General features: G+C 37.5%; 1 protein-coding gene across 2 annotated transcripts in view; it reads left to right on the top strand.

Annotated features, from left to right (window-relative positions):
• cacna2d2a (calcium channel, voltage-dependent, alpha 2/delta subunit 2a) overlaps positions 1-25475 on the top strand; it is a 177953-nt gene that overhangs the window by 144809 nt on the left and 7669 nt on the right. The window contains exons 11-25 of one of the 2 annotated variants that reach the window (XM_043241386.1): positions 1032-1193; positions 3989-4099; positions 4395-4473; positions 8728-8777; positions 12700-12789; positions 14236-14301; positions 15818-15892; positions 15970-16044; positions 16141-16212; positions 16829-16900; positions 16985-17046; positions 17850-17926; positions 19531-19548; positions 22725-22785; positions 25324-25421. In XM_043241386.1, the coding sequence (XP_043097321.1) occupies positions 1032-1193; positions 3989-4099; positions 4395-4473; positions 8728-8777; positions 12700-12789; positions 14236-14301; positions 15818-15892; positions 15970-16044; positions 16141-16212; positions 16829-16900; positions 16985-17046; positions 17850-17926; positions 19531-19548; positions 22725-22785; positions 25324-25421 (1168 nt within the window). The remainder of the gene's footprint in view (positions 1-1031; positions 1194-3988; positions 4100-4394; positions 4474-8727; positions 8778-12699; positions 12790-14235; positions 14302-15817; positions 15893-15969; positions 16045-16140; positions 16213-16828; positions 16901-16984; positions 17047-17849; positions 17927-19530; positions 19549-22724; positions 22786-25323; positions 25422-25475) is intronic. The other variant, XM_043241387.1, reaches the window with a different exon arrangement.

Genomic DNA, 25475 nt, shown 5'->3' with positions numbered 1-25475 from the left:
TTAAACATAAATCTAACAACAGCTTATAACAATATTTATAAATAACAATTATGAATAAATCAATATTAATGTTAAATAAGCTTCAAAAATAAAATACATTTATTAAAAATATAGCACCCTTCTGTTTTATTTTAATAAAACAAGACAAAATGTTTTTACTTTCTTTGCTTTCTTTCCTATTGAATTGTGAGAGCTTTAAAACAATAATAAAAAAACAAAAAACAATCAATATATACATTTAAATATATGAAATTAGAGATTATGTTTCAGTTAGGTTAGAAAAATCTGTCACAAGTCACAATATCTTACACAGTTTAACTTTTTTTCAATTTGTTGTTTATTGAGAGGCAAAAATGCATGATATTTAGAGTTTTTGTATTTTGGGGGCATATGAATGTCTTTTTTGTTTTGTGTTTAGTGTAATTTGTAAAATCTGTGTTTAAAACAATAATTATATATATATATATATATATATATATATATATATATATATATATATATATATAGTACAACTTTGGCTCGCAAAGAAGAGGAATCTTGTTTATATATTTTCTCCTGGAAGACCAGACAAACGTATTTATTTCTGTACATTTTTAGTGAAGAGGGGAGCCGTTTCTGTGTCACTTGACAGATAAAATGAACAAAAAAGCTAATAACTACCCAGAACACCCTAGAAACCACATAGCAACACCTTGTCAACCACTCCCGCCACGGCATGGTCAAAACAGACTCGTATGTAAAGATGTTCTGATTCGAGCACTATTAAACCATCCAGATGATTAGTGTTGTGAAATAGATTTTAAATAGATTTCAAGTTTCATACGAGTTGATTCATCTGCGGTGGAAGCAAATTATGAATTGCGAGAGAAATCAATCAGGTGTAAGTGACTCCATTAGCAAGTGTTAACAGCAGAAATGATGATGCTGTGAGATCTAATGGAGATGAATAATGAAGCTTTTAATGGACTTGCTGAAGCAGCTGCTGTCTGTCTCTCTGTCTGTCTCTCTCTCTCTCTCTCTCTCTCTGTCAGTTCAATGAGAAAGCGTACGCCGTGGTGCCCTGCTTCACAACGCTGGTCCAAGCCAACATAAAAAACAAGAAGATCTTCAAAGAGGCTGTGATGAACATGCAAGCCAAGGGGACGACGGACTACAAGACGGGCTTTCAGTTTGCCTTTGACCAGCTGTTAAACGTAAGGCCCACACACTCATGTTTACTCACTGTAGTTATCTACATGAAGATACTCAAGTCCATATTCAAGTCCATTATAATGACTTACTGACTAACCTTAACCTACCGAGGTCCTAAGAAGTCATGAAGGATTTTTATTAAATTAATTAAATTAAATTTAATTAAATGATTTATCTTTTGAAGTGCTCTATCACTGACTGACAGGTTCGAACGCACCGCTGTCAAATAGTTGGGGGTTGGTGCAATTTTTGGAGTATTTTGATGCATTTTATTAACAATCTTTAATGAATACTTCAAAAGAACATCATTTGTTTTAAAGAGAAATCTTTTGTAATATTATAATTATATTTACCATACCTTTTGATCAACATGGCACAAAGACATGAACATAAACAAAATCAGTCCAGAATTTACACCCCTGGACTTAGATCGCAATGCAAAATTTGAAATTATGAACTCCATAAATAAGTAAATTCTCTGAGAAATAAATGAGAAAATAGAAAACGTTTTAGTCTAAACGTATATATTTATATATATATATATATATATATATATATATATATATATATATATATATATATATATATATATATATATATATAGAATATAAAAAATATAAAAACATGATTTACTTAAGCTATGAATCAGTTTACCTTTGAGAAGATCCCTGGATGTTCCCAAAGAGAGGGTTTTTTTTTTTTTTTTTTTTTGCTAGATTTAGCTGGATTTGGCTTAGTTAAATTTGTTAATGCCAAAACATCCTCTTACCAACTCAGCGGAAAATTGTATTGCTCAGATGTTGCATTTTTCAAAGCGTTTAGAGATTTAACCGAGTTCTCAATTCTATTAATTTAAGTGTCAGCTTTTTATCACGTTTCTGAGCAGTGAAAACGAGTCGATAGTGGACGTTCAGCGAGCCTTCAAACGACCTCGCTGAGGAGAAATGTGTGAGATCATGAGAAACACGGCACGCAGGAGCCTGTTGATGGTCTCTACTATGTTGTGCTGTTGTTTTGGATGATGGTGTGATCGATGAAATGCAAATGAGTCTGTATTCTCTTCTGAAGACACTTGTTCTTTCTCAGTCGTTTTCGGGTCCACGAGCTCCGAGCCATTTTCATTTCTGCTCGCCGACTCCTGATAGGCTGAGGAGAGGGCGCTGAAAATTTGTAATTGTGGCAGTATTATTTATCTTTATTAGAATCTTGTCAGAGTGATGTGGCGTAGGCCGAATGTCAGTGACAGCTGTGATTGGACGGGATAGGAAGAGGGGACTTTTGGCTAACTCATCAGAGATAGGACAGTCGGCAGCAGCTGGCACAAAAGCAAACGTATGATTAGAGGAACAGACGTGCTCGCACACACACACACACACACACACAAGCTTAAGTGCTCGGACACATGTGTGGTTCTCTGCCAAATGGGACGCTGTTATAGCCAAGGTCATTTGTGTAGTGGATTGATTCAAGCAAGCCTGAAATGAATTCTGTGCTAATATGTCAGTCCGTACGCATATTGGCCGCATGCATACTGCGGCTGAATAAGGTTGTCAGTTCAACTTTCGGTGCTTAAATGCCGCGGTAATGTAATATTGACAGCTAGTGGTTACTTAAGTGAGCACTGTAATCCAAATCTGAAATATCGGAGAGAGTAGTTTCCCCCGCTCTCTCTTTAGAATCAGCATTCATGCAGGTTGCCAGATTGAGGACACACAACAGGAATGAGCACTAGTGACAATAGGAGTCGACAATATTGATTTATGCGAAATTGACTCTGGTCGGCTTTTTAGATGGATTTCAGAGTGTTTTAGAGTACGATCTGTGATCTCTGATCCAGTCTGTTTGTTTGCTTTAGTGACAGTAATGTGCTGCGATTTCTGCCAACTGGCCACCAGGAGTGACAAAACCCTATTGGCTAAATTGTTAGTAGGCGGAGTCACACAGATCAAAACAAAAACAGACATTCAGACGCAGAACGCACATTTCAAAACAGGCTGGAGCGTGAAACGATTATGTGAACTTGGCTTGTATCGGCAAATGTGTTATGTATTTTTTATGATTTAGTGCAGTCAAAAAATGACGTACAATTCTGTATGCACACAGTTCAGTAATGCAATCGAATGCAATCGAATTGACTATCAGTAATAGCGCAGTGATCAAACTAAATAGCTCGTTGTTAATTATGTGTTTAAATATGTTTTTCTTTGTATGTGTGGTGCAAGAAATCGAAGATTTTGTTTTGACTCATTAGTGTTGCCAGGTCTTGTAAAACAAACAAACAAGAACAAGCCCAAAACTAATCTCATGCCAAAATATAACGACCTGCAACTGCTTACTTTCTTAATCAATAATATCGATCGCTTTATGAGCCAAACCCAAAGATGCATAATATGCATCGCTTATAATAAATAGACATGGCAACCTTTCAAGAAAGTCCGCTACTTCACAAAACATCTTGGCTCTGTCGATGGTGGTTTAATTAAAATCACCAAAAATACTGAGGTTTCTTTAATATAATACCACAATGTTGCTATGGTTACCATGTGTCAATCATCACGGTTTCAAGAGTGGCTGTTGTATACAAACAAAATGATAATTTAGAAGATTCACCTCTGTATTTAAATGCAGTTGTCACTTTACAGTGTGTGTGTGTGGACAACATTATTATTTTTAATAATATTAATAGCATTGCAAGGATAGTGTAAAGCAGCAGGGGTTTTCAGAAAGAAAGGCATCTGTTTATAAAGGCAGAAACTGACCTGGCTCATTTGACACCCTCCAAACCTGTTTCCCACAGGAGACCAGCGCTCCGAGAGCAAACTGCAATAAGATGATAATGATGTTCACAGACGGCGGCGAGGATCGCGCGCAGGACATCTTTGAAAAATACAACTGGCCGAACAAAACAGTGAGTCGAGGCGAATGAATTCATAACACGCCGGTGTTTCCATCTGTGCGGTAATGTCCTTCAGTGACAAGCAGCTTTTATTGTCCTCCCTAAAACAAAAATTAGCATGTGACAACAAAATCACAGTCCATTAGAATATTGTATTTTTTGTGGCTGCGTGGCGCATCATAAATCTCATGTCATTTCAGTGTTAAAGTTACATCGTAGCAAAAATGATAAAACAATGCACATGCTGTTAAGGTGCTACTCTGTATTTTTAGCCACACAGATCTAATAAACAGTCTTTGCTCCACAGGTGAGAGTTTTCACATTCTCAGTGGGGCAGCACAACTATGACGTCACTCCTCTGCAGTGGATCGCCTGTGCCAACAAGGGTAAGAGAGGTTCAAAACTCCGAGCTTTTCGGCCGTCCAAGTGCGTCTGTAGTGTTGTGCGTTTGTACTTCTATACATCTGAGTCATTAGTCGTTGTAAAAATGCTAAGATCACCTCTGCAAGCACATTTCAAACATCATAGCAACACCCTAGCAACCAACCACTGTAGCTTTGTGGCAGCAGACATCACTCAGAAACCTTTTCATTTGTTACTTCTGTTACTTTTAGTAGTGGCTGTTGAACGACTCCGATTTTAAAGAAACAGTTCACCCGAAAGGTGAAAAAAGCATATCAAGAAACACAAAATGAATACTTGTGGCTCCTGACGATATACAGTATTTTGGTCTTATGACATAAAATGAATGGGCTGTGCAAGAAAATGATTATTTACAGCGTTTAAAGTCTTCACGGGTGAATCGTTCTTTTGATTCTTTTTTAGTGAACTAGATGAGTAGGTTCACCAAATTGGATCGAACCAGCTGGAGCAGCACAGATCCGCTCCATCAGAACTCACATTTGGACATGTCTGAAAGTTACTCCAATTCAAAATGAGCCAAAACAGTGGCGTATCTGAATCTGCGATTAATGTACTATTTCCAGTTCCTCCAGCTGCCTCTGAACTGAGGAAGCAGTTCGACTTGGATTAAAGACCAATGAGCTGCTGATATGCGCATGTGCAAAAATTGACTATTTTATGGTTTCTCGTGGTTTATGCAAAATGGTGAGCTAAGAAAAACTAGTTCATTAACTTTAAGCATGTAAAACATCCACATCATTAGTAGGTGCTTTAATAATTACGTATGCATTCGTCATTGCAAAATTATATAATCAAACTAGTGATTTGAACCAGTTAATTGAAACAAGCTGAATGAAGCATTAATCAGATTTCTCCATTGTCTGAGGCTCAGGATTACAGTACATAATGTTCAGTTTCTGGTCATTTTGCTTCGTAAGACCACAGGTATTATTTTTGTGTTTCCTGATGTTTAAGGTCATCGCACACTAGTCCGAAATCATTAGAATGTAAAAAATAAATACGACCTCACGTTGCGTCATTCACGTTTACACACTGCCTCAGAAACAGAAAAATGATTCGAAAAAATTCAGATCAGGTCAGATTTTCTGTGTTTTCACGTCCATAGCAAGCATTTCGATCACAAAATTTTCACGTGATTTACCAGGAACCATGGTTTCGGCTAAAAATCTTTACTCTTTTACTCAAAAAAAAAATGTGGGTGGGTAAATCTACAGCAAATGTTCTTTTTTCCCTTTGAAACCCAAACTGTCCATTTTCTAAACGCACCAAGAGCTTGCACGTAATCCTGGTCAACAGCGCTCAAGTAATGTTGACCTATCTGACCTAACAAGTTAATTCCAGGCCTGTAGCGCAAACACTCTCCCTCTCAGCTCTGTCTTAACAATCATCCCTCTCCAGCTCTCTGATTAGTTAATGACGAACGGTGGCAGAGCACTTCAGAGACCCCCGCCGCCCTCCCTTCCTTCTAATTAATTAGCCGAAGAGGAACTGCGGTGGCAGCGATAACCACGTCCGCAACTTCTCGGCGTCTCTAGCCAAAAGCGCTTCCACTTAAGGATTAGCCCTCTGTGCGGCCATGTTCTCCGCTGTAATGACTGGCAGTGAGGGGACGGAGTCTGGCACAGCAAGCAAGATGCTTTTCTCAGCGGACTCCATCTCCACCGCAGGCTTTCATTTCGCCCGCCGATATCACAAAGCAGCAGAGGAACGCCCCTGACACCCTCACAAAGCCCACAGCCACGTCCGCGGCTCTCCCCGCGCCGCAGAACGCCTGTTCAACGGCGTATCTGACCCGAAAGGCGTTCGCAGCCGTCGCTAGGTTCCTTCAGACAGCATCGGCAGCGCTCGTACGCCGCGCTCCCTCCTCTTTGACGGGGCTCGTTGAGATGCGGATTGCATCGGATTGTCTGCGTCTTATTGTTTTGTTGTACATGTCGACAAATGGATTCAGCGTTTTGTAATCATGACCAAGTCAAGGGATCAGACTGGCGGCAACAATGAGGGACATGTTTGTTTGACACGGCTTAGCGTGTGTTGTCACTTCACCGGCTGTCTCTCAGCGAGCTCGTTCACACTCCGCTGACACAAACAAAGTCTCGTATGGCCGCCGCTGAATCAGAGCCAATTCCGCTCTCTTTGATTCCCTCGCATTGATTTGATTAGGTTCCTTCCAGCGTGCTGATTGGTTTGACCCTCAGACATCTTCGGAACACTTTTTTTTTGTTTTTTTGTTTTAGTTTTTAAACTCTAATTCCCTTGACTTTGATAGGCTTTTAAAGACTTTTAAATTATTTCTGATTCATTAGCTGAACTAGATTTGACTTCCTTATCTGCAGTCGTTTTAGGGGTTGTCGACTTTTAAAGAGACGTTACAGGGTTCAGCGCCCGTTGAGCTTTATCCAATCCAACATCTGTGACGCGATGGCAGTTAACACAGAAAGTCCTTTCGATTCAGTCCTCTGTTTTGGGGAACAGTTTAAGTATAAACCTGTTAACATAATACAAAAGTACATTTTGTCCACTTTTTTTATGGAAAAAAAGAAAAGACTATTTATTGAATATATATACACTGTATTTATGAATGAATCTTTAGTCAAAGAAAAATAAATTATCTGTATATTTTCTTTTGACATCAAAAATCTTGCTTAAACCACAGTCATTTTTGTAAATTATAAAAACTTTGTTTACATAATTGTGATATTTTTTTGGAAAAATAATTATTTGTCCCTCTGGTTCTGGAGACATTATTGATCCATTAAAACAGCATTACCAAAAAACAGTTTTTTTTGTTTGAAACGTATTGATTAGAGATTAATGTTTTATTAAATGCATTTTATTGCATTATAATACATTTATTTTAATAAAAATGTGTTAATGTGTATACAGTATTTATTTATGAACATTTATTTAAAAAATACTTAAAGGAAAATAATTATTTATTAATACATGTCTCTAACCATATTAAAAATATATTTTTTATTATATTTATTATTTAATTCTGTGTTCACCAAATTGTCATATTGTGATTAATAAAAAAAACTTAAATATATTTTAAAATATTTAAAAGGAGAGGCAGAGAAGAAAAGAAAGTGTTTTGAGGCTTTAACCGCACACAAACATTGTTTTACATCAAATACACGTCTTATGACCCCCATAAACCCTCAAAGTACATATCTCTATTTACTTTCATTATAAGTGAGTTACTAGTTGAAAAGAGCTAATCAGAATGACTTATTTTCTTTGGTACATTATGACATTATGCCTCAAATGTTGTTGGCAGAGCTCATATATGGAACCAATGACATTTCTTTAGTATAGATGCCAGATAGCAAGAACTCACAGCCTATGGTGATGGAAACTTTACACCCGACCTCGGCGTTAATGATGGTTTCGTCTCAAATGAGCCACAAAATGTTGGCCCTAAAGTTATCGAGACTAAAATTGTTCAGTGACCTTTACAGCAATAACAGCAGGCCGAGCGAAGGCTGAACTGATTTCTTGTTCATGCCAATTATTTCAACCGAATCTGATGAGTTTGTCTAAATGTAAATCCGTGATAAGGAAGATTATATAAATCGGTCTTATTTTAACACCAGGTTTTGTGTCTTTCCGGCATGTAACAAATAAAACACGAATCATTTTTATCGTGCAACGGCAAACGTGCAGTAGTTCGATTTTTAATGCATCGCGATAAATTCACAAGCAAGAAATAACTAAAGAACTAAATAAATAGCAGATATCTAGTCTAATACTTTAACATGTAAAATATGTAAGTATTCATTTTGATGTGTGTGTGTTGAGATGAAATGGCTGTAAGTTTGAGGGGGCAGTCTGAAGTTTCTTGACTGTGAACACTGAGGAGTTGTGCTCTTTGTGTGTCTGTGTGTCCGCTTTCTCAAGAATCAGCCTCCGAATGCTTAATGAGACGCACACAACAAACCAGAGCACTGCTAAAATATTACACATGTTTCTAAGCCCCTACAGAAATCGCATAATAATTGTTTTTTTCAGTATTGAATAAACTGCATTCATCATCAACAATTTGCCAGAGTGAATTTTGCTGTAAAACTCTTTTAGATTTGTGTCAAAACAAGGTAGTTTTTTGTCTGTTCTGAACAGCGACGGAGCCCTAAACGCCGTTGCCTAGTCAGTCAGCTTACAGTGAATATGTCAACATTAACCAGCCCTGGTAATGGTTTATGTTTATTTCTGAACAGGTTACTACTTTGAGATCCCTTCCATCGGAGCCATAAGAATCAACACGCAGGTTTGTCATTTCTACTGTTTCTTACATACCGTAAGAAATTAGTTTTAGTCAGCAAGGATGCATAAAACACGACGGTCTATAGTGTTTTCCTTCCTATTCATCAAAGAATCCCGAAAACTAGATAATTATTAAGTGCCAACTGCTTTTAACAGTAAAATAAAAAGTATTAGCATCAGAATGTGTTCTGAAGGATTGTGTGACACTGATGCAGAAAATCCAGCTTTGATTACAGGAATAAATGACATTTGAACATATATTCAAATAGAAAACAGTTATTTAAATTGTAATATTTCACAGTATTACTGTTTTTACCATATTTTTACAAAATGCAACCTTGGTGAGCAGAAGAGCCTGCTTTCAAGAACGTAAAAAATCTATACAGCATATATAGTTCGGGGTTTGAATCTTTTTTTAAAGCGCACATGTATTATCTATATTCATACAGGTTATTTGAACTCATTTAAGAGGTGTTTTTAGGCGTTACATCAAGTGAAGTACCTAAAATCCTTTCAACGGTGGTAAAATCGCTCGAGTGGCCTATTTCTTTCATAAATAAGACAATACTGATGCATTAAAATGAATCACAATAAGGATTTTATCTCCAGCTGATACGCGTGCACAGGTATGCCTGTAGATTTTTAATAAAGCCTCTACACATGACTCCGGTTCACTGTAAGTTCGTTCAGCCTCCTGATCTTTGAAGCTCTGTGATGTTATCGCGATTTAGAGATATATATGTCACGCTAGAAAGCATAGCGAGAACTATAAAGATGAACGGATAAAGCACTACAGACTGCTATATTTAGATAGGAACGGGCCTCTGATTCCTCTAATCCACTTCCGTACAGTTTTCATTATCCTCCAGCAATCTTTCCCGAGGCCCGCGAAACCTGCCGAAATAGCATCGCTCTTCCCCGAAAGCAGCCGGTCCAATTTCCCCACCTCTTCTGTGTGATTCCTCAGCACTCTTCACTGACGTCTCGGTGCCTTTCTTCCTTATCTCCTCTCTATCCTCTTTCACTATCTGTTCCCTCTTTCTCCGATCCAACTCAGCTTTATTCTTCGGCGTCTCCTCTGCGGCGTGCGCCGAACCTCCCGCAGGCTTGAATAGACCATCAGCTGTTCCATTAGGTTGAGTGTAATTTTATTCAGAGAACTGCCACTTATTCTAATAGGCTGCGTGAGACAGGTGTGGGCACGTAACTGTATATATCCACACCTGTGCACCTCCTCACCACCTCCTCTCCTGTCACATACTGTTACCTCCGAGAGCCCAGGACCAAAATAACCGCCAACTGCACTTCCACAGCCACCGCTCGCAGATGCTGGTGGACATCTGACAGGAAAAACCATCCGACCTGCAGAAAAGTTCTTCTAATGAATGCATGGAAGTTGCATTCATTAGAGTCAAGTCTCATTATTTACAATATTTAATATTGTAACTTAATATCGTTTATAAAGGGTTCATACCTTCAGGCTTTACGTTGTGCAATGATACAAGCAGTTTAGCCATTGAGGCAGTTATATATTAGCCATTGAGGCAGTATATTTTTGTGTTAATATGGTTAACCAAAACCATAAAGAAAGGGCCGTTACTTGAAATAAATCACAATGTAAAGCGGCATTTATTTTATTCTATTTTACTTCAGGTAGCAAGGAAGCATTTCGCATTTTCACTCAGTTTGACTTTGTGCCAAAAATTGAAAATGAAATAAAAACAACTGCAAAGATATTAAAAAATAACAAAACGACCAAAAAAAAAAAAGCTAAAAGAAACTACGTGTACCGCGAAAACGCAACATCTAAAAAAATAATACATTTAAATAAATGATGCTAAGTAAATTTTAATTCTAACTATAATAGAATCTCAATGTCATAGATTCAGATCGTATTAACCCAAGCTATTCACTAAATGACGTTTTGGGTTATTTTTCGCATTTTATTGGCAAAAATGGTGTTATGATCTTTTTTCATTTTTGGATCAAATATAGAGTAAAATCAGGGGTATTCTGAAACATTCTGTTTTAGATATGAATTTATTCCTGTGATGCAAAGCTGAATTTTCAGCCTGAAGTGTCACGTGATCTTTCAGAATTCTAATGTGCTGATTTTATTTATTAGGATTCCTCGAATTTCAAGCTTAAAAGAACGTTTATTTAAAATAGAATCCTAATGCATAAATGTATTAACTGCTACTTTTGATCAATTTAGTTGAATACAAGCATTGAGTTCTTAAAAAAACATGCTACTGATGCCATACTTTTGCACAGTGTGTATATAGGATTATTCTTTCGTATAATACATTTATGCTTAATACGAATCACTCACATGCTGTTTGCATAAATACGGCTATTAGTGTGATTAAAAAGCTATTGAGTTGATTGTGTTCGACTGGAAAAAGCTGCCGCCTTTACTTTTACTCTCTGCCTGTATAACATTAAAGTGTCACATTGCTAAGTATAATGAGATCAGTATGAATATGAATGCGGCTCCTTTATAACTGAGCCGCTGCACTGAGTTCATGAACGTTTATGGACAGACTGGAAATCTACAAGCTAATCCGTACGGCGGCCTGCTGTGTCACTGCTCTTTATCCCCTCGTACCGCAGAGACCGCCATTACTGGCCCACCGCTGTTTACCTTTCTCTTTTCTCCCGCGTGAAAAGGTCCGCCTGTCATCGTCTCTGCTGAAATGTGTCCCCACGGCACGTTAAACGGTGTTTTAGTGAGCTAATAATAGAATAGGTTACGCTTGTCAGCACTTCCATGTTCCAGCAAGAAATAAAAGTGGCCTAATGCTGCAGTTTCATCAAAAGGCCACACTTACACAAGCCGCTGGCTTTCAGAGAGACAAAATACTCCCCACATGAGCTTCTGGCTCTCCATTAGCTGTGTTAAGATGTCGAAGCTGGAAGATTGCATTATTAAATGCGATTTCTCGGCCAGGCGAGCGGTGAAAGGTTTGGCTGAAGAACAGGGAAAAAAGAAATAACGTTTTGCGTGAAAACTCTCATTAAAAACACAGACTTTTCAGGAAGCCTGAAAACCGTTTAGTAAAAAAGTGTAATAATCGAAAATCGAATCATAAGTAGTGCTGTCAAGCGATTAATCGCGTCCAAAATGAAACTCTTTGTTCACATAATATGCACTGTGCGTATTTATTATGCATATATAAAGACTCAAGGACAAAGCACATATTTTGAAAATATTTGCATGCATATGTAAATATATACATGTATGTATATATAAATTTATTGACGTATTTTGTCGTTTTCAGACACATAAACAGTGCAATAATATGTATATATATATATATATATATATATATATATATATATATATATATATATATATATATATATATAAAACCACTAAATGGAGATTTTCTTCCTAAAATAAGCCTAATAAGGCTCATTTCCTTTTTCCTTTTTTATCTATTCTTTCAGACCGTTTCGTCCATGTTCTCCTCTTTGAGTGACGAAGCTCCCGAAGAGCGTTGTGTCGAAAAACACAACTGTCATTTATAAACGCGTGCTTACGGCGACCCAACAAGTGCCGTCCTGTGGCAGCCCACCCTACCCCTCCAGAGCGAGAATGTGCTTTCTAACAGCTGTAATATGCTTTAATAGCTGCTTTATGATGATTTGTTACGGCTGGAAGTGCCTCTGTGCAGCTGGCTTTACTGGCCCCTCGGGCGGACGCTTTTAACAGCGTGCTTTATGTAATGGAGCGGCGAGTCGCAGTCGTTTGCTTTATGACAGAGGGAGGTGTGGACCGCTGCCTTTAGTGTCGCACTTTCAGAGCTCAGAGTGTTATTAGTTGTAACCTGTTGAGAATAGATCGCTTCGATTGTAAAGCTGAGCTGCGATGCAGTTATTGCGGAGTAAGCGTCGAGTTCTTTCTGTGTTTTTTTTGTTATCAGGAGTATTTGGATGTTCTCGGACGGCCAATGGTGCTGGCGGGGGAACGGGCGAAACAAGTGCAGTGGACCAATGTTTACCAGGATGCTCTGGTATGGAAGATTTCCATCATCATTACCATCATCATCAACTCAAAATTGCACAGCGTAACATGGCCAATGGATCAGCCTGCACAGAATCTGAGCCCGCTTGAATCGAGTGTTTGTTTTTGCAACGCTTGTGTGCAAAATGCAATTTAATCAAACCTCCATACGAATATCGTAATCAGTAGTATCGCCGGCCAGCGATTAATCGCATCCAAAATAAAAGTTTATATACTATACGTCGGTTTATATTTATTTTGTATATATAGGGACACATGCCTAGAGTATATATTTTGAAAAAGTATTATATACTCATATGTTATAAATAACAATATTTAATATGTAAGCGTAGCATATTTCTTAAATGCATCTGTATGTGTGTATTTATACATGCATAATAAAGATACGCAGTACGCACGCACATATTATATACAGAAACATTTTAATCGCTATAAATAACTAATGAAAGAGGCGTTTGGTTCATTTACACACAATGGCACACACTTTAGAAAACGTTACTGTTTTGTTAAAATGGCGACGTCGTATGCATATTGCTTGTTTATATGTTTTTTATGAAGTGACATCAAATACTGGCCTGGCATTCATAAAAAAAAACATTTTTAGTCATTTCTATGGGATCTGTGTTAACGTGGGCTGTTTTAACCATCAAACAATATTATTGTACTAAACACACCCCTATAGGTTACACATCTCGGGGTGAAATTGCATATTGTTCATTTTTTTTATTGATTTTCTGTTGCACAGCAGGCAGTCAAATTGACAAATAAATGCACCAATTGGTGCCATTCTTTCGAAAGGTTCACCTATTAGAATAGAACGGTCTGAATCAGTCAGATGACTCACTTACCGACCGAATCAGCTTGGATGACTCACTGTTACGTTAAGCCTGAGTCATAAACTTTTTAAAATAAACCTTCCTCTGTAAGGTTAGTAAAACTTTATTTTAAGTCTGCTCGCTGACTGGTTGGACAGAGTGCGCTTAAATATGCATATGCACAACGGAGTTCTATTAGAATAAGTGTTTTGTTTATAAACTGTTGAAGAAAAGCTATTAGTTATTGTTTGGCGCATTAGGGGTTTACCGCATCCCCGCTAGAAGAACTGCATCCTGTAGGAAACGCTGAAACCCACAGACACATGCCGTTATTCATTGATTTGAGACTGAGAAACTGTTTCAGATTGCATTGTTGGCGGCGGCCACTGGCTGTGATATTGTTCGTTCTTTGTTTTCTTTCCAGAAAGCACAAATTTGAATCTCCACAGCTAGTTTGCTTTGTCATTGACCATATAATTTTACCACGAGTCGGATGGCGGCTTACATGCGGCAGCCTCTTATTCATGCGTGCAGCGTACCGTGAACTTCCTTTAGTTCACAGCCGTACAAACAAACATTTTATATCGCGCTGTTTGTTTTTGCTTTGTTTTTTTTTACAGGGTTTGGGTCTCGTCATTACCGGCACGATGCCAGTCTTCAATCTCACCACTGACGGAGACTCCAAAGTAAGCCTCGAGAAGATTCCTGTAAACGCTTGTTTCTCGCACCCCGCAGGACGATGCAAATGTCGCATTATGGAGTTTTTGCATTATTAGTGTGATCACGTTCCAGTTTTAATTCTTAGCATGTTCGCTAACTGACATTGACAAACTGTTTGAGAGCGGCATGTCTCACAATCGCGTCGAACGCATATTGAACAGGGCTCGACTTTGAAGAAGCACAAGGGCGTTCGAGTGCGACGCAAAGTTCAGCTTGAAGTTTAATATCACGAATGAAGCACGCGGTTGCATCTGAACTCTTCAACCGTGGTTCAACTGTAAGAACGTTGTTGTTACGAAATCACATTTATCAGGCAGACGGTTGAAGAAAAGTCTCAAGGGTTTTAATGAGCAGTTTTGTTGAACAGTATATTTCAGCATATGTGTTTAATTATTCTTTTCAAAATTTGGACAATTTCTGTTCAGATGGGTTTTTTTTATTTTTGGGGGCTTAAAAAATCTAATCAAAATAAAATAAAATAGTGTAATAAAATAAAATAGAATTTAGTGTTTTACATTTGGCCAGCTTCTTGTCAAATGTTAACAAAATAATCGCGGTCCAATGATTAATCATGATTAACTGCATTTAAAATATCAAAAAATATAGAAAGCATGTACATACGTGTGTGTGTGTGTGTGTGTGTGTATATATGTGTATATGTATATATATATATATATATATATATATATATATATATATATGTGTGTGTATGTATGTATGTATATATATATATATATATATATATATATATATATATATATATATATATGTCTGTGTATATATATGTATATGTATGTGTGTGTGTGTGTGTGTGTGTGTGTGTGTGTGTGTGTGTGTGTGTGTACAATAAATGATATAAATAAATGTTCGTTAATATTTTTATTTATTCCAGGCTTTTATAATAAATAAAAGTCTAAATAGTAGCTTGGAATGAATAGAAATGAACATTAGTTAACATTTATTAACAGCATTTGGGTTTTGTAGTAATGTGCATTTATCATAAATTGCCATCAGACTTATATTTCCTGTATTTTAAACATTGGATGATCCCGATCTTTAATTTGTGCATTGATAGATGAGTGTCCTTTCCGTTAGATGATCAACTGTCCCGTCAGTAACTGATAAATGCAGAGCGCATTATAATTCAACACACTGCCTGCCATCACATGTACATTATTTTTCCCGGAGGCACATTCACTTCTTTCTTTATTTGCTCTTCAATTTATGTCCTAAGCAGATGCTTCCTTATCAAAGCTATCTATTTGTTTGACTTTGACTAAAGTAATGGTAACTATGATACAACAGCATAACACAATAGCATAAAATTGAAGAAATGTGTTTCTTCGACAAACAGTTCACTCCCAGAGCATTAATCCAATTGTTGTCGACTCTTTGATTTGACTCTTAATTTTGTCAAATAGCAATTCTGTCCCCTTGTGGTCGTTTGCTGTATTTCTCAGTCCGTTGGTTTCTTTCTTGCAGAATCAGTTGATTCTTGGTGTCATGGGTGTAGACATCGCCCTCAATGAAATTAAAGAACTCACACCAAGATATAAGGCAAGTCAGATAAGTCTCTTTTTTAGTTATTTTTACTTTCGATCATCAGTCATTAATTTGCATTGCTCTGTGCGCAGCTTGGAGCCAACGGTTACACGTTTGCCATAGATCCCAATGGCTACGTGCTGCTGCACCCCAACCTACAGCCTAAGGTGAAGTTTATATTTCGTTTTTTTTCTATTTACCTTCCGTTTTTAATGCATGTTTATCTCTGTACCCATACGTGTTTTTTTCCTGGATTTGTGTAGATCTTTAACTTCAGAGAGCCGGTCACATTGGACTTCTTGGATGCTGAACTTCCCGATCGCAACAAGGAGGAGGTGAGCATCTGTACAATGAGTCCTCTCCGCAAATGTGCCAAATGTGTTATTAAAGTCATTGTATTACTCATCAGACAACACGGCCGAGTTTAGCTAAGTAGGACGTGCTTCTGAATGAAAAAAAAATTGGTTTTATCCAGCGAGGATGCTTCGATTTGATCAAAATCCATTGCAGAAATGCCGTGTGTTGTTACAAAATATATAGATGTTAAAAAATGCTGTTCTTTTTAACTTTTTATTCATCAAATGTAATATTAATAAGCGTATTAAAATTATTTCTGAAGGATCATGTGACTCTGAAGATTGGCGTAATGATGCTGAAAATTCAGCTTTGCATGTCACTAATAAATTCCAACATTTCACTATATACTGTATTTAATTAGAAAACAGTTGCTTTAAATTGTAATAATATTTCACAGTGTCGCTGTTTTTGCTGTATTATTACTGAAATAAACGAGCATAAAAGACAAAATCATTAACCAAAAATTATAGTTCGAGCAGTAGTGTTCCTAGAAAACTTTACAGCGACTTGAGAAAGTCGTAGCTTGATGTTAATTTGTTTATTCCTTCAGTATGTTTGCAGTGGTAGAATGATCGTTTTTTTCTCTTATTGTAGATCCGCCGTCAAATGATTGATGGCAGAGGGGGACAGAGGAGAATCAGGACGCTGGTGAAGTCTGTGGATGAGGTGAGTCACGTGACCTCTCATTAAATATAATGGCATGCAGCGTGACGATCTGGCTGATGTGCTGCTCTTTGTGTGTGTTTTCAGCGTTACATTGACGAGGTCCAGAGGACGTACATATGGAGTCCAGTGGAGGGCACAGATTACAGGTCAATATCAGCGTAGACTGTAAAACTTTCAATGCACTTTTTGTTGAAATGAATCTTATTTGAATGAATTTTAATATGCATCCATAACCTGCCATGAGAGGTACAGATGAGCAGCACAGTATAGTTCAGCAGGACATTTTGGACTGTGATAATCATTTATGCATGATAATATCTATAAATAACACACAAAATAGTGTATAATAATTTTTATTCTTGTTCAGAAAACATGCTAAACGATTAATTGTGAGCAATCGCATCCAAAATGAAACATTTTGTTTACATAATACATGCGTATATACTGTGTACACACAAATGCAAACGCATGTATAAATTGATGAAAAATATTAATTTAATATTAATTTTATTTTAAATATGTTAAAATATATATTTAAAAAGTTTATAAATTTAATATACATATCTATATTGATATAAAATGCAATATATAAATGTATACATATAAAATATTTCCAAAATAAATGCTGTATGTATATGTATTTACTATATATATATATATATATATATATATATATATATATAAAAATACACAGTACACATATGTACATTATGTAAACAAAACTTTTCAACTTAATCAGTTGACAGCACTAATATATATATATATATACATTCTTAAATCTATTAAGATAGATTTATTTAAAAAGCATGTTTTCTTGTTAGACAAGTTTTTTTTCAGAGCATCTTAATATCTTCGTTGCAATATTACATACTTGTTTTAAAAAGCTGCGATCGGTCGTTAGTGTGCATCCTGCGAATGACGTCCAAACGCTCTTTTTCCTTCCTCGCAGTCTCGGTTTAGTTCTGCCGTCCTACAGCGAAAACCACATCAAGGCCAACCTGAGCGACCAGATCCTCCAGGTCCAGTGTAAGTACCAGGGGCAGGCTCGCTCGAAGCCCGCTTACCTTTCTTTCTTCCCAAAGAGACTTCCTGTTCCCCTCCCCTCCCTCTCGTCCAATCAACGGAAGCCCCTCCCCCTTTCTCTGACATCACAGCAGCGTCGGGTCCGAGCGTGGATTCCCGGGAAAGCGAGAGTGGACGCGTTCTTCTATGAAACCCCACCCCACCTCTTCCCTCTTCCCTCCTGTCCTCATGCTGTTCTGTACTGAGGTGATTTTTCTTTCCCTGCACGGATGCAAAGAAAAAACCCTCACTAAAAACCAGAGAGGTGAAAGCTGTGGTTTTACTGTGTTTACTGAGTTGAAAATAATGGTGACCATGTGCTATTATTTTTCCTTTTGCCGAAACATTAAAAAATGCTCTCGTCTTCTCTCTCACAATGACGATTCTGAAGCATCTTTTGTCTGGACAGGTTTTGTGTTTTTGTTTTCGTTAGCGATGTGAAAAGAGGCATGCGTTTGCTTTTCACTGTGTGCTTTACGTGTTCGCTCGTGTGTATTATTTGCTTTGATTCGTGTGGATGCTCACTGTGCTTTATTGTTTGCCGGCAGCTTTGGAATCAGTCAATAAATAAGAAAAAAGTATCCCACAATGCCCCCTGATGGGCCATTGTCCCGTACGAGAGATGGAACGCCTTTGGTTTTTGCTTTCCTTCTTTATTTTTACTTTATTTATGCTATATTTAGTTCATTTCTTGATTCTAGTCGATCTCTATTGTTCTGATTGCTATCTCCCATTAGTTTAATTTCTTCTTTATTTCTGTTTTCTTTGATCTTTAGTTGTTTATGTTTCTCTCTCATTCTATCACTTTTGCTTGCATTTTTGTTTGTTCATTTAATCCCTAGTTTCTTTCATTCTTTAATCCGTTCAGCGTATTTCTCCACATATTAATTCTTTAATTGCCGTTTTTATTTATTTATTTATTTATTTATTTTCACGTTCATTGCTTTTGATCTTAGTTCTTTCGTGTCCCTTTTTCATATATTTATTGGTTTCAGCTTTCGTCCATCCTACCATCTTTTTCATTTGATTCACGCACATCTCTTTCGGTTCTCCTTTATGTTATTCAGTTTAGTTTTAGCTCTTTCACTTTTATACCCATTCTTTTGTTTTATGTCTTTAGTTTTTTAGTTTGCTTCTCCTAGTCACTTTTCAGTATTCATTCGACCTTTAGTTTGCTGTTTTGTATGTTTCTCTCCGTCTCCAAAGCGTTCCTCTCTTCCCAGCTCATGTGTGATTCTCATTTCGTGACACCTTATTTTTCTCCACGTGTCGTCATGCGGTGAAGGTTCATTAGTTCTGGGTCCGTCCTCAGATGTTTTCTCCTCGTCTCCGTCCTCGTGGAGTTCATTCGCTGCCTCCGTCTACTTGTTGCATATATTGTTTGCGCCGCGTCACTCATTTTGGTTTCCTGTTCTCAGTTGTTCATTACTGTTTTGACTGACTTGATTTTCCTTCTTTTGAGAAAAACAATATTTTTATTCAAACAGTCATTGAATAAAATATTGTCTGTGACCCCCCTCCTCCCCTTACCCGTCCCCCCTGTTTCTTTTCTGCTCTCTCCTCCTCAGACGGATCAGTCTTCAAGGGCAAGTATACACCATATTGGTCCACTACCTTTGTTACTCTACTTCCTTCCTCGTACCCTTGTCCTGAACTCCCCGCTGACGCCCACCTCCACCTGTTCCAGCCTGCTTGCCTCCTCTGTTTCTCCTGCCCGCCTTGCCTTCAAGACCCTCCTCTTCCTCTCTCTCCTCCTCTTCCTCACTCCCTCACTCACCCACCCACCCTCTTGCTGCAGCCTACACCCACATCTCTCTCTTTTCTCCTTTTCAAGCTCTCTCTCTCTCTCTCTCTCTCTCTCTCTCTCTCTCTCTCTCTCTCTCTCTCGGCTCGGACAGCCATTTAAGGTCTCTCTCTCCCTGACATCTCCTGAAGAAGAATAAAATACGATCTCTCTCTCAGTGTAAAACGTATTTCTGATCCCTGTGTCCATTACGTTTGGGAATATTCTCCTCCATCTGTCTCCTCCTCCCCTCTTTCTTTCTCAGTTCCGGTGTAAAGTCCTCAGATTGCTGTAGAAATTGGTCAGTTCTTGTTTGTTACAGCTAGCAAAAGTCTCACTCTAGTCATAGAGATGCAGTGTTTAGTTTGAAAGCATCCCCTGAAGTTAACTTTAGACGTTCAGTAGTACAAGCACACCGTAAAAAGCAATAGTGGTTTCAACTAGTGACAACTAAAATATTTTAGTTGAGCCAACTCAAAATCTTTAGGCAGCGGGGTAACAAGTTGAAACAACTATTGTTTTTTTAAGTGCATTACAGTAGCACAGGTATGAGCTTATCGTGGTTGCTATTAATAAAGTTATGTTTGCAGTTTGAGCGTAGCTTATCATTGTGCATTTGTTCTGAAATATTTACCCAAAAATGAAAACGCATAATTTATTCTCCCTCGTTGTGTTTCAAAATCATTCGACTGACTTTCTTCCATTAAACATAAAAAAAGTATTCAGCAGAATTTTCATGCTGCTCTAATTTAATTAGACTAAAATATGTAGTTCCTGTCAATATCCATAAAAAATAGTTTATTCTTATGTGCCGTGTTCTAAGTCTTCTAAAGCAATAGAATAACATTGTGTGAAGAACCAACCAAAATTATTAGAACTTTTTAGTAAACTTGTGACATGGACCTCTATTATGGTTTCCGGTCGGTGTTAGCATTATTTATAAGCTATTTTAATTTTCAGACGTTCCTTTACTTTATGTTTGTTTTTGTTTTCATTTTAGTTTAAGATATGCTTTGTTAAAGTGCTTTTGTTGGTTTTATATTGTTTTTTAATTATTCCGTTTCAGCTTTAATTTAGTTTTAGTAATCGCAGTACTTTTTCATCGAATGTGTTTTTTTTTTTTTTTTATTATAGCTCTGTTTAAAGGAACAAAGACATTTGAAACAGTTTGAATAGTTTTAAGCCAAGGTGATTTTATTTATATAACGTATATCGTATACACCGGTAATTCTAACTGCTTTACAAAGAAATAAAAAAAGAAAGAAACGTAAAATAATCACTTCACTGAATAGAAAAGAGCAGCTTGAACATTCTCCAGAACATCTCCTGTCGGTTTGGGGGTGAATAAATGATCTTGAGTTTTTATTTTTGTCCAATTTTTCATTAAATCTTAAATATTGAGCAGAAATGTTTGCCCTGTGTTAGTGTCTGACAGACTTAAAGATGTCTGTGAGCGTGTAATGTTGTCTTTAGTTCAGCCAGCCAGTTTATTCCCTTAGGTTGTGTCTTACTATTCATATAACGATCAGCTCAAGTTTTGGAAATGGGCAGAAATAGGTTACAGATGACTTTGCTAGATGGCCTCCTTTAGGTCCTTTCTTGTTGTCCTGGTGACGGAGCTCTTGGCAGCTCCTGGTTTGTTTGTCGTCCTCCTCTTACACCCCGTGTTCTCATCAGCTTGACCCCTCTGTACGTCTATCACCCCCCAGACTGCCACCGCAGACCCTCCTCTGCGTCTTCACTTAACCTGACCTGGAAGTGCAAGACAGTGTGGAGGGAAAAACTACCTGGGCACAACAGTGGCTGTGGGGTTGAAGTGATACGTCTATTTACGTAGATATTTATTCGGGTACATATATTCACATGGACATTTATTGAATACATACATTTACATGTATACACACACACATATATGTGTGTGTGTGTGTGTGCATACATAGTAAAGCAACATTTGCTTTTTCTATACTTTCTTTACATCATTATTTGTCGAATATTAAGTCATAAACAACACAGCCCTGCATCCTAAAAAAACTGCTGAAGGCCTAATGTTTCCTAATTTGATGATGCCGAACATATTAGTTTAAATGACAATTCAAAGTATGCAAAGGAGTGGAGAAATATGATTTCATTTGATATCAAAGAACACAAGCTATTTCACAAAACCTGTCAGCTGCAGATATACAACACCTGGCTCGTGTTTGCATTATTTATCTGCCACTGGACATAATTCTATCCCTGAAATCAGGACATTAATACTTCTTCACTTTACAAAAGCAAACGTGAAAAATGCTTCATATTTGGTAAGAAAGTGTGACCTTCTCGAGCAAAACAGACACTGTTTTTGGAATCGGCACGCTGAAAGTAAGAAAGAAGTATAGTATGTCATTCAGCAGATATGATGCAGGACGGTGTGAAGGATAACTCAAGGATAGCGAGTAGTCGATCAAACTGGGTTGCCCTCTCTCTTCCCCTCCACAATGCTGGGCACTTTCTCCGATTGAGTCTCTGGAGCGGCTCCGCAGTGCCAGTCTGAGGGGCGATCACCTCCATCAGGACCCCTGCCTCACCCACTCCCAGCTAAACGGTTGGCCATGTTGATGCCTGTAGAAAACGAAAGCGGCACGCCACGCAGTTCACGGGAACGGCGTCGGAGAACTCGCTTCGTCTCCGTGTGTGTATCCCAAGGGTCGAGCCAGTTCTCCGACTTGCAAAAGAACGAAATTCGGACCAAATTCGAATCGGTTCAAAAGTGTCTGCTTTCCAAATTAGCCTGTCATTCCGGCCGGTGCGACCCCATTGAAGGCACCATAGTGGCTAACGCTGGTATTCCCCCATGACTCCTCAGTGTTGCTATGGTAACGTCCCCACTGCGTTCCTGCACCTTTTGAAGAGCAGCTGATGTTAATTTGTTTCTCAGAAGCCTCCCTGTGTTCTCCGTCCTCCGCTTCCCCTGGATAATCTTGCCCGTTTCTGTTGCAGATTTTGAGTCTCTCCTGCCAAACACTTTTGAGTCAGAGGGACATGTGTTCATTGCCCCCAGGTAGCTTTGTGTGACTTCTTGAAGCCACGTTCCTGTTTCCGTGCATACGTCCATCGCTAACTTCCTTCTCAACATACCGTAGTCACCGTAGTCTCTGTGTGTGTGTGGTGTGCGTAACGTGTCTTTCCATTTTAACCCAAGTGAATGTGTTTATTTGTTGTGTTTTGTCTGTCGAGATTCCTCGCCGTCACCCGTAGGAAAGCAAAACCTTAATCTTAGTCGTATCTCCCAGACAGCATTAAGAGCAAACGGAGACTTTCAGTGTTCTGGGTTCATCACAAGCACACTCTTGAAAATAAAGGTTTCTTTATTGGCATCCAATCTTTCTGTGCAACAATAGAGGGGAAAAAGGTTCTTCGAGTTTTTAAATGAACATTTTTTTTCCAGAATGTTTGATGAAAGCTTCTTTGGGGAACCAAAAATGGTTTACCCAAAACTAAAAATGAACCGTAATCACCTTCAGGCCATCCAAGATGTAGATTAGTTTGTTCATCAGAACAGGTTTGGAGAAATGCAGCTCTGCGGTGAATGGGTGCCGTCAGAATGATAGTCCGAACACAGTCTATCAGTTAATGTCTTAAATAAGTAAGTAATGTTTCATTCAGATTTTTTAACTTCAAACCATCACTTCTGGCCAAAATAGTAATCCATAATCCATAAAAACACTTCCTTTAGGAAAAACTAAAAACCATTCCCTTTTTTTCTCTCACATTAAAATCCACAGACATATTAATTTGTGTGAGTGGTGTGGATGATATTTTGGTGGCCTGAGAGTGAGTATTTTTGATTATTTTTGGGGTAAACTTTTCCTTTAAAGACAAAAAAGGAACCTTTGTTTTTAAAACTGTAATGCTTGATTTCCACAGAAAATAGTTTTGCTCTGTTTATATAAACAAGCAATATGTGTACAGTATTTCACTTACAGTGGAACCAGTGGCAGGTCTTTCTTAAAACTACGGTTTTATTTCTTCTAGTTATGTTAAAAGTAGATGGAGTACATGCTCTAAAATCATTTTTTCTTTAAATACGGTGTTAAATAGTATATTAACAATAAATAAATAAATATAAATAAAGCAGAAACTGGTCAATTTAACAAAAGATTTAAAAAATAGCGTTTTCTTATAGCACATACTTTTGTTTTTTTAATTTTGAAAAAAACATTTTTATAAGCGTAGTTGTAATATTAAACCAGTGTATTATAGAAGTGTAACTTTTATTATATTATAATAAATGTGATTTTTGTTTGTTTTTACAAACCCGAGTGACAAGTTCACATTTTCTGAGGGTAGTGGTAAAGCATTTGTTTTGAACCTGGAGGACCACTGCTTTTTAATCCTTTAATTTCACAAGAGATCTCAACAATTGTGATTTGATTTTCCGAGATACAAAAGACTGCTATTACTGTCATTTTAAAATGCGCTCAGATGTTCCAGATGTGCCATGCTCAGTCTTCTAGCTCTGTGCATCAACACTGTATTTAAAGACGCACAAAGATAAAGTTGATACTAGAGGCGTATCTGAAAGCCAGGCTTTGAAAGCAGTAGATTTTGTTTGTTAGCTTTTTTTAAAAAGCTGTCGTCTGCTGTCTCTTCTGACGTTCAGTAGATTCTCTCATGTCTTCTCCACATCTCATCGCTGCAGCTCTCCTCTGTATCTGTGCGTGCATGGCGTTCTCCTCACTTCCTTACATACGGCATCAGTATCGAGGGGAAGGCTGACTTTGGTTTGCATGTTAAAGCACTGAGGGATCTACAGAAGTTCACGTGCATGAGTCTATGAATGATCATCTTACTCTGTGTTTTTAAAGCATATACACTCCAAAATCATGTTCTTAGTCAGTGGTTTTGTTATGTTTTCGAGTAAAAACATCTAAACATCTAAAGGAGAAGATGAATTTTCCCGAGAGGCAAAATTGCAATTCTGACTTATTTCCTTAAAGTCTTTGCAGTCATGTTTACACACTGCCTTATGTCTGTCATTAAAAAAAATATTAAAAAAAATAATAATAATGCTTCATTTTTCTCTGCGTTTTCGCATCCATAAAAAGCATTTTTATAGGAAAGGATGACAAATATGAAGATAAAACCCATACTAAATTTTTTTAAATGAAAGTGAATGAAGTAAAAAAAAAAAAAGTATAGGATTTAGTTTTCACTCACAAATTGGTAGTAAAAAAACATTGAAATTTTAAAGTACAAACACTAAAATAGTGTTTTTATTTACATCGTCCAGCTTTTGTTTGCAGTGCGTGTTTTCGACTCTGGTCAGTTTGTCTTGTTTTAAGGATGTTTAGGTGTTTTTACTGGAAAACCGGTCAAAGATACTGGTTAAGAATAACTTTTGCAGTGCAGTTATGTTTTATGTTTGATGTTTGTAATTGTGGTGTTTTGTGTGTTTAAGATGTTTACATGAATGTGAAATAACGCTCAATGCACAGCTCTGTCTGTTAAGGGTTCACGGTCTATAATGTAACTGTTTCTGATGTCAGTGTTTATCCGAGAGAGCTTTCCAGTGTGGAATGATGTGTGTTTTCCTCAGGGAATACTGCAAAGACCTGGAGTTGTCTAACAACAACACAGAGTTCCTGCTCAACTTCATCGCTCTGATGGAGAAGGTCACGCCGGACTCCAAACAATGTGAGGCTCGCTAGGTTTTATAGGTTTTATTTTTATTTTTTTGTGAATTTTTCA

This window comes from Puntigrus tetrazona, chromosome 6, assembly GCF_018831695.1.
Source record: "Puntigrus tetrazona isolate hp1 chromosome 6, ASM1883169v1, whole genome shotgun sequence".
Taxonomy (NCBI): domain Eukaryota; kingdom Metazoa; phylum Chordata; class Actinopteri; order Cypriniformes; family Cyprinidae; genus Puntigrus; species Puntigrus tetrazona.
The sequence above is the reverse complement of the archived record's forward strand: the minus strand, read 5'-3'. Positions and strand labels throughout refer to the sequence as shown.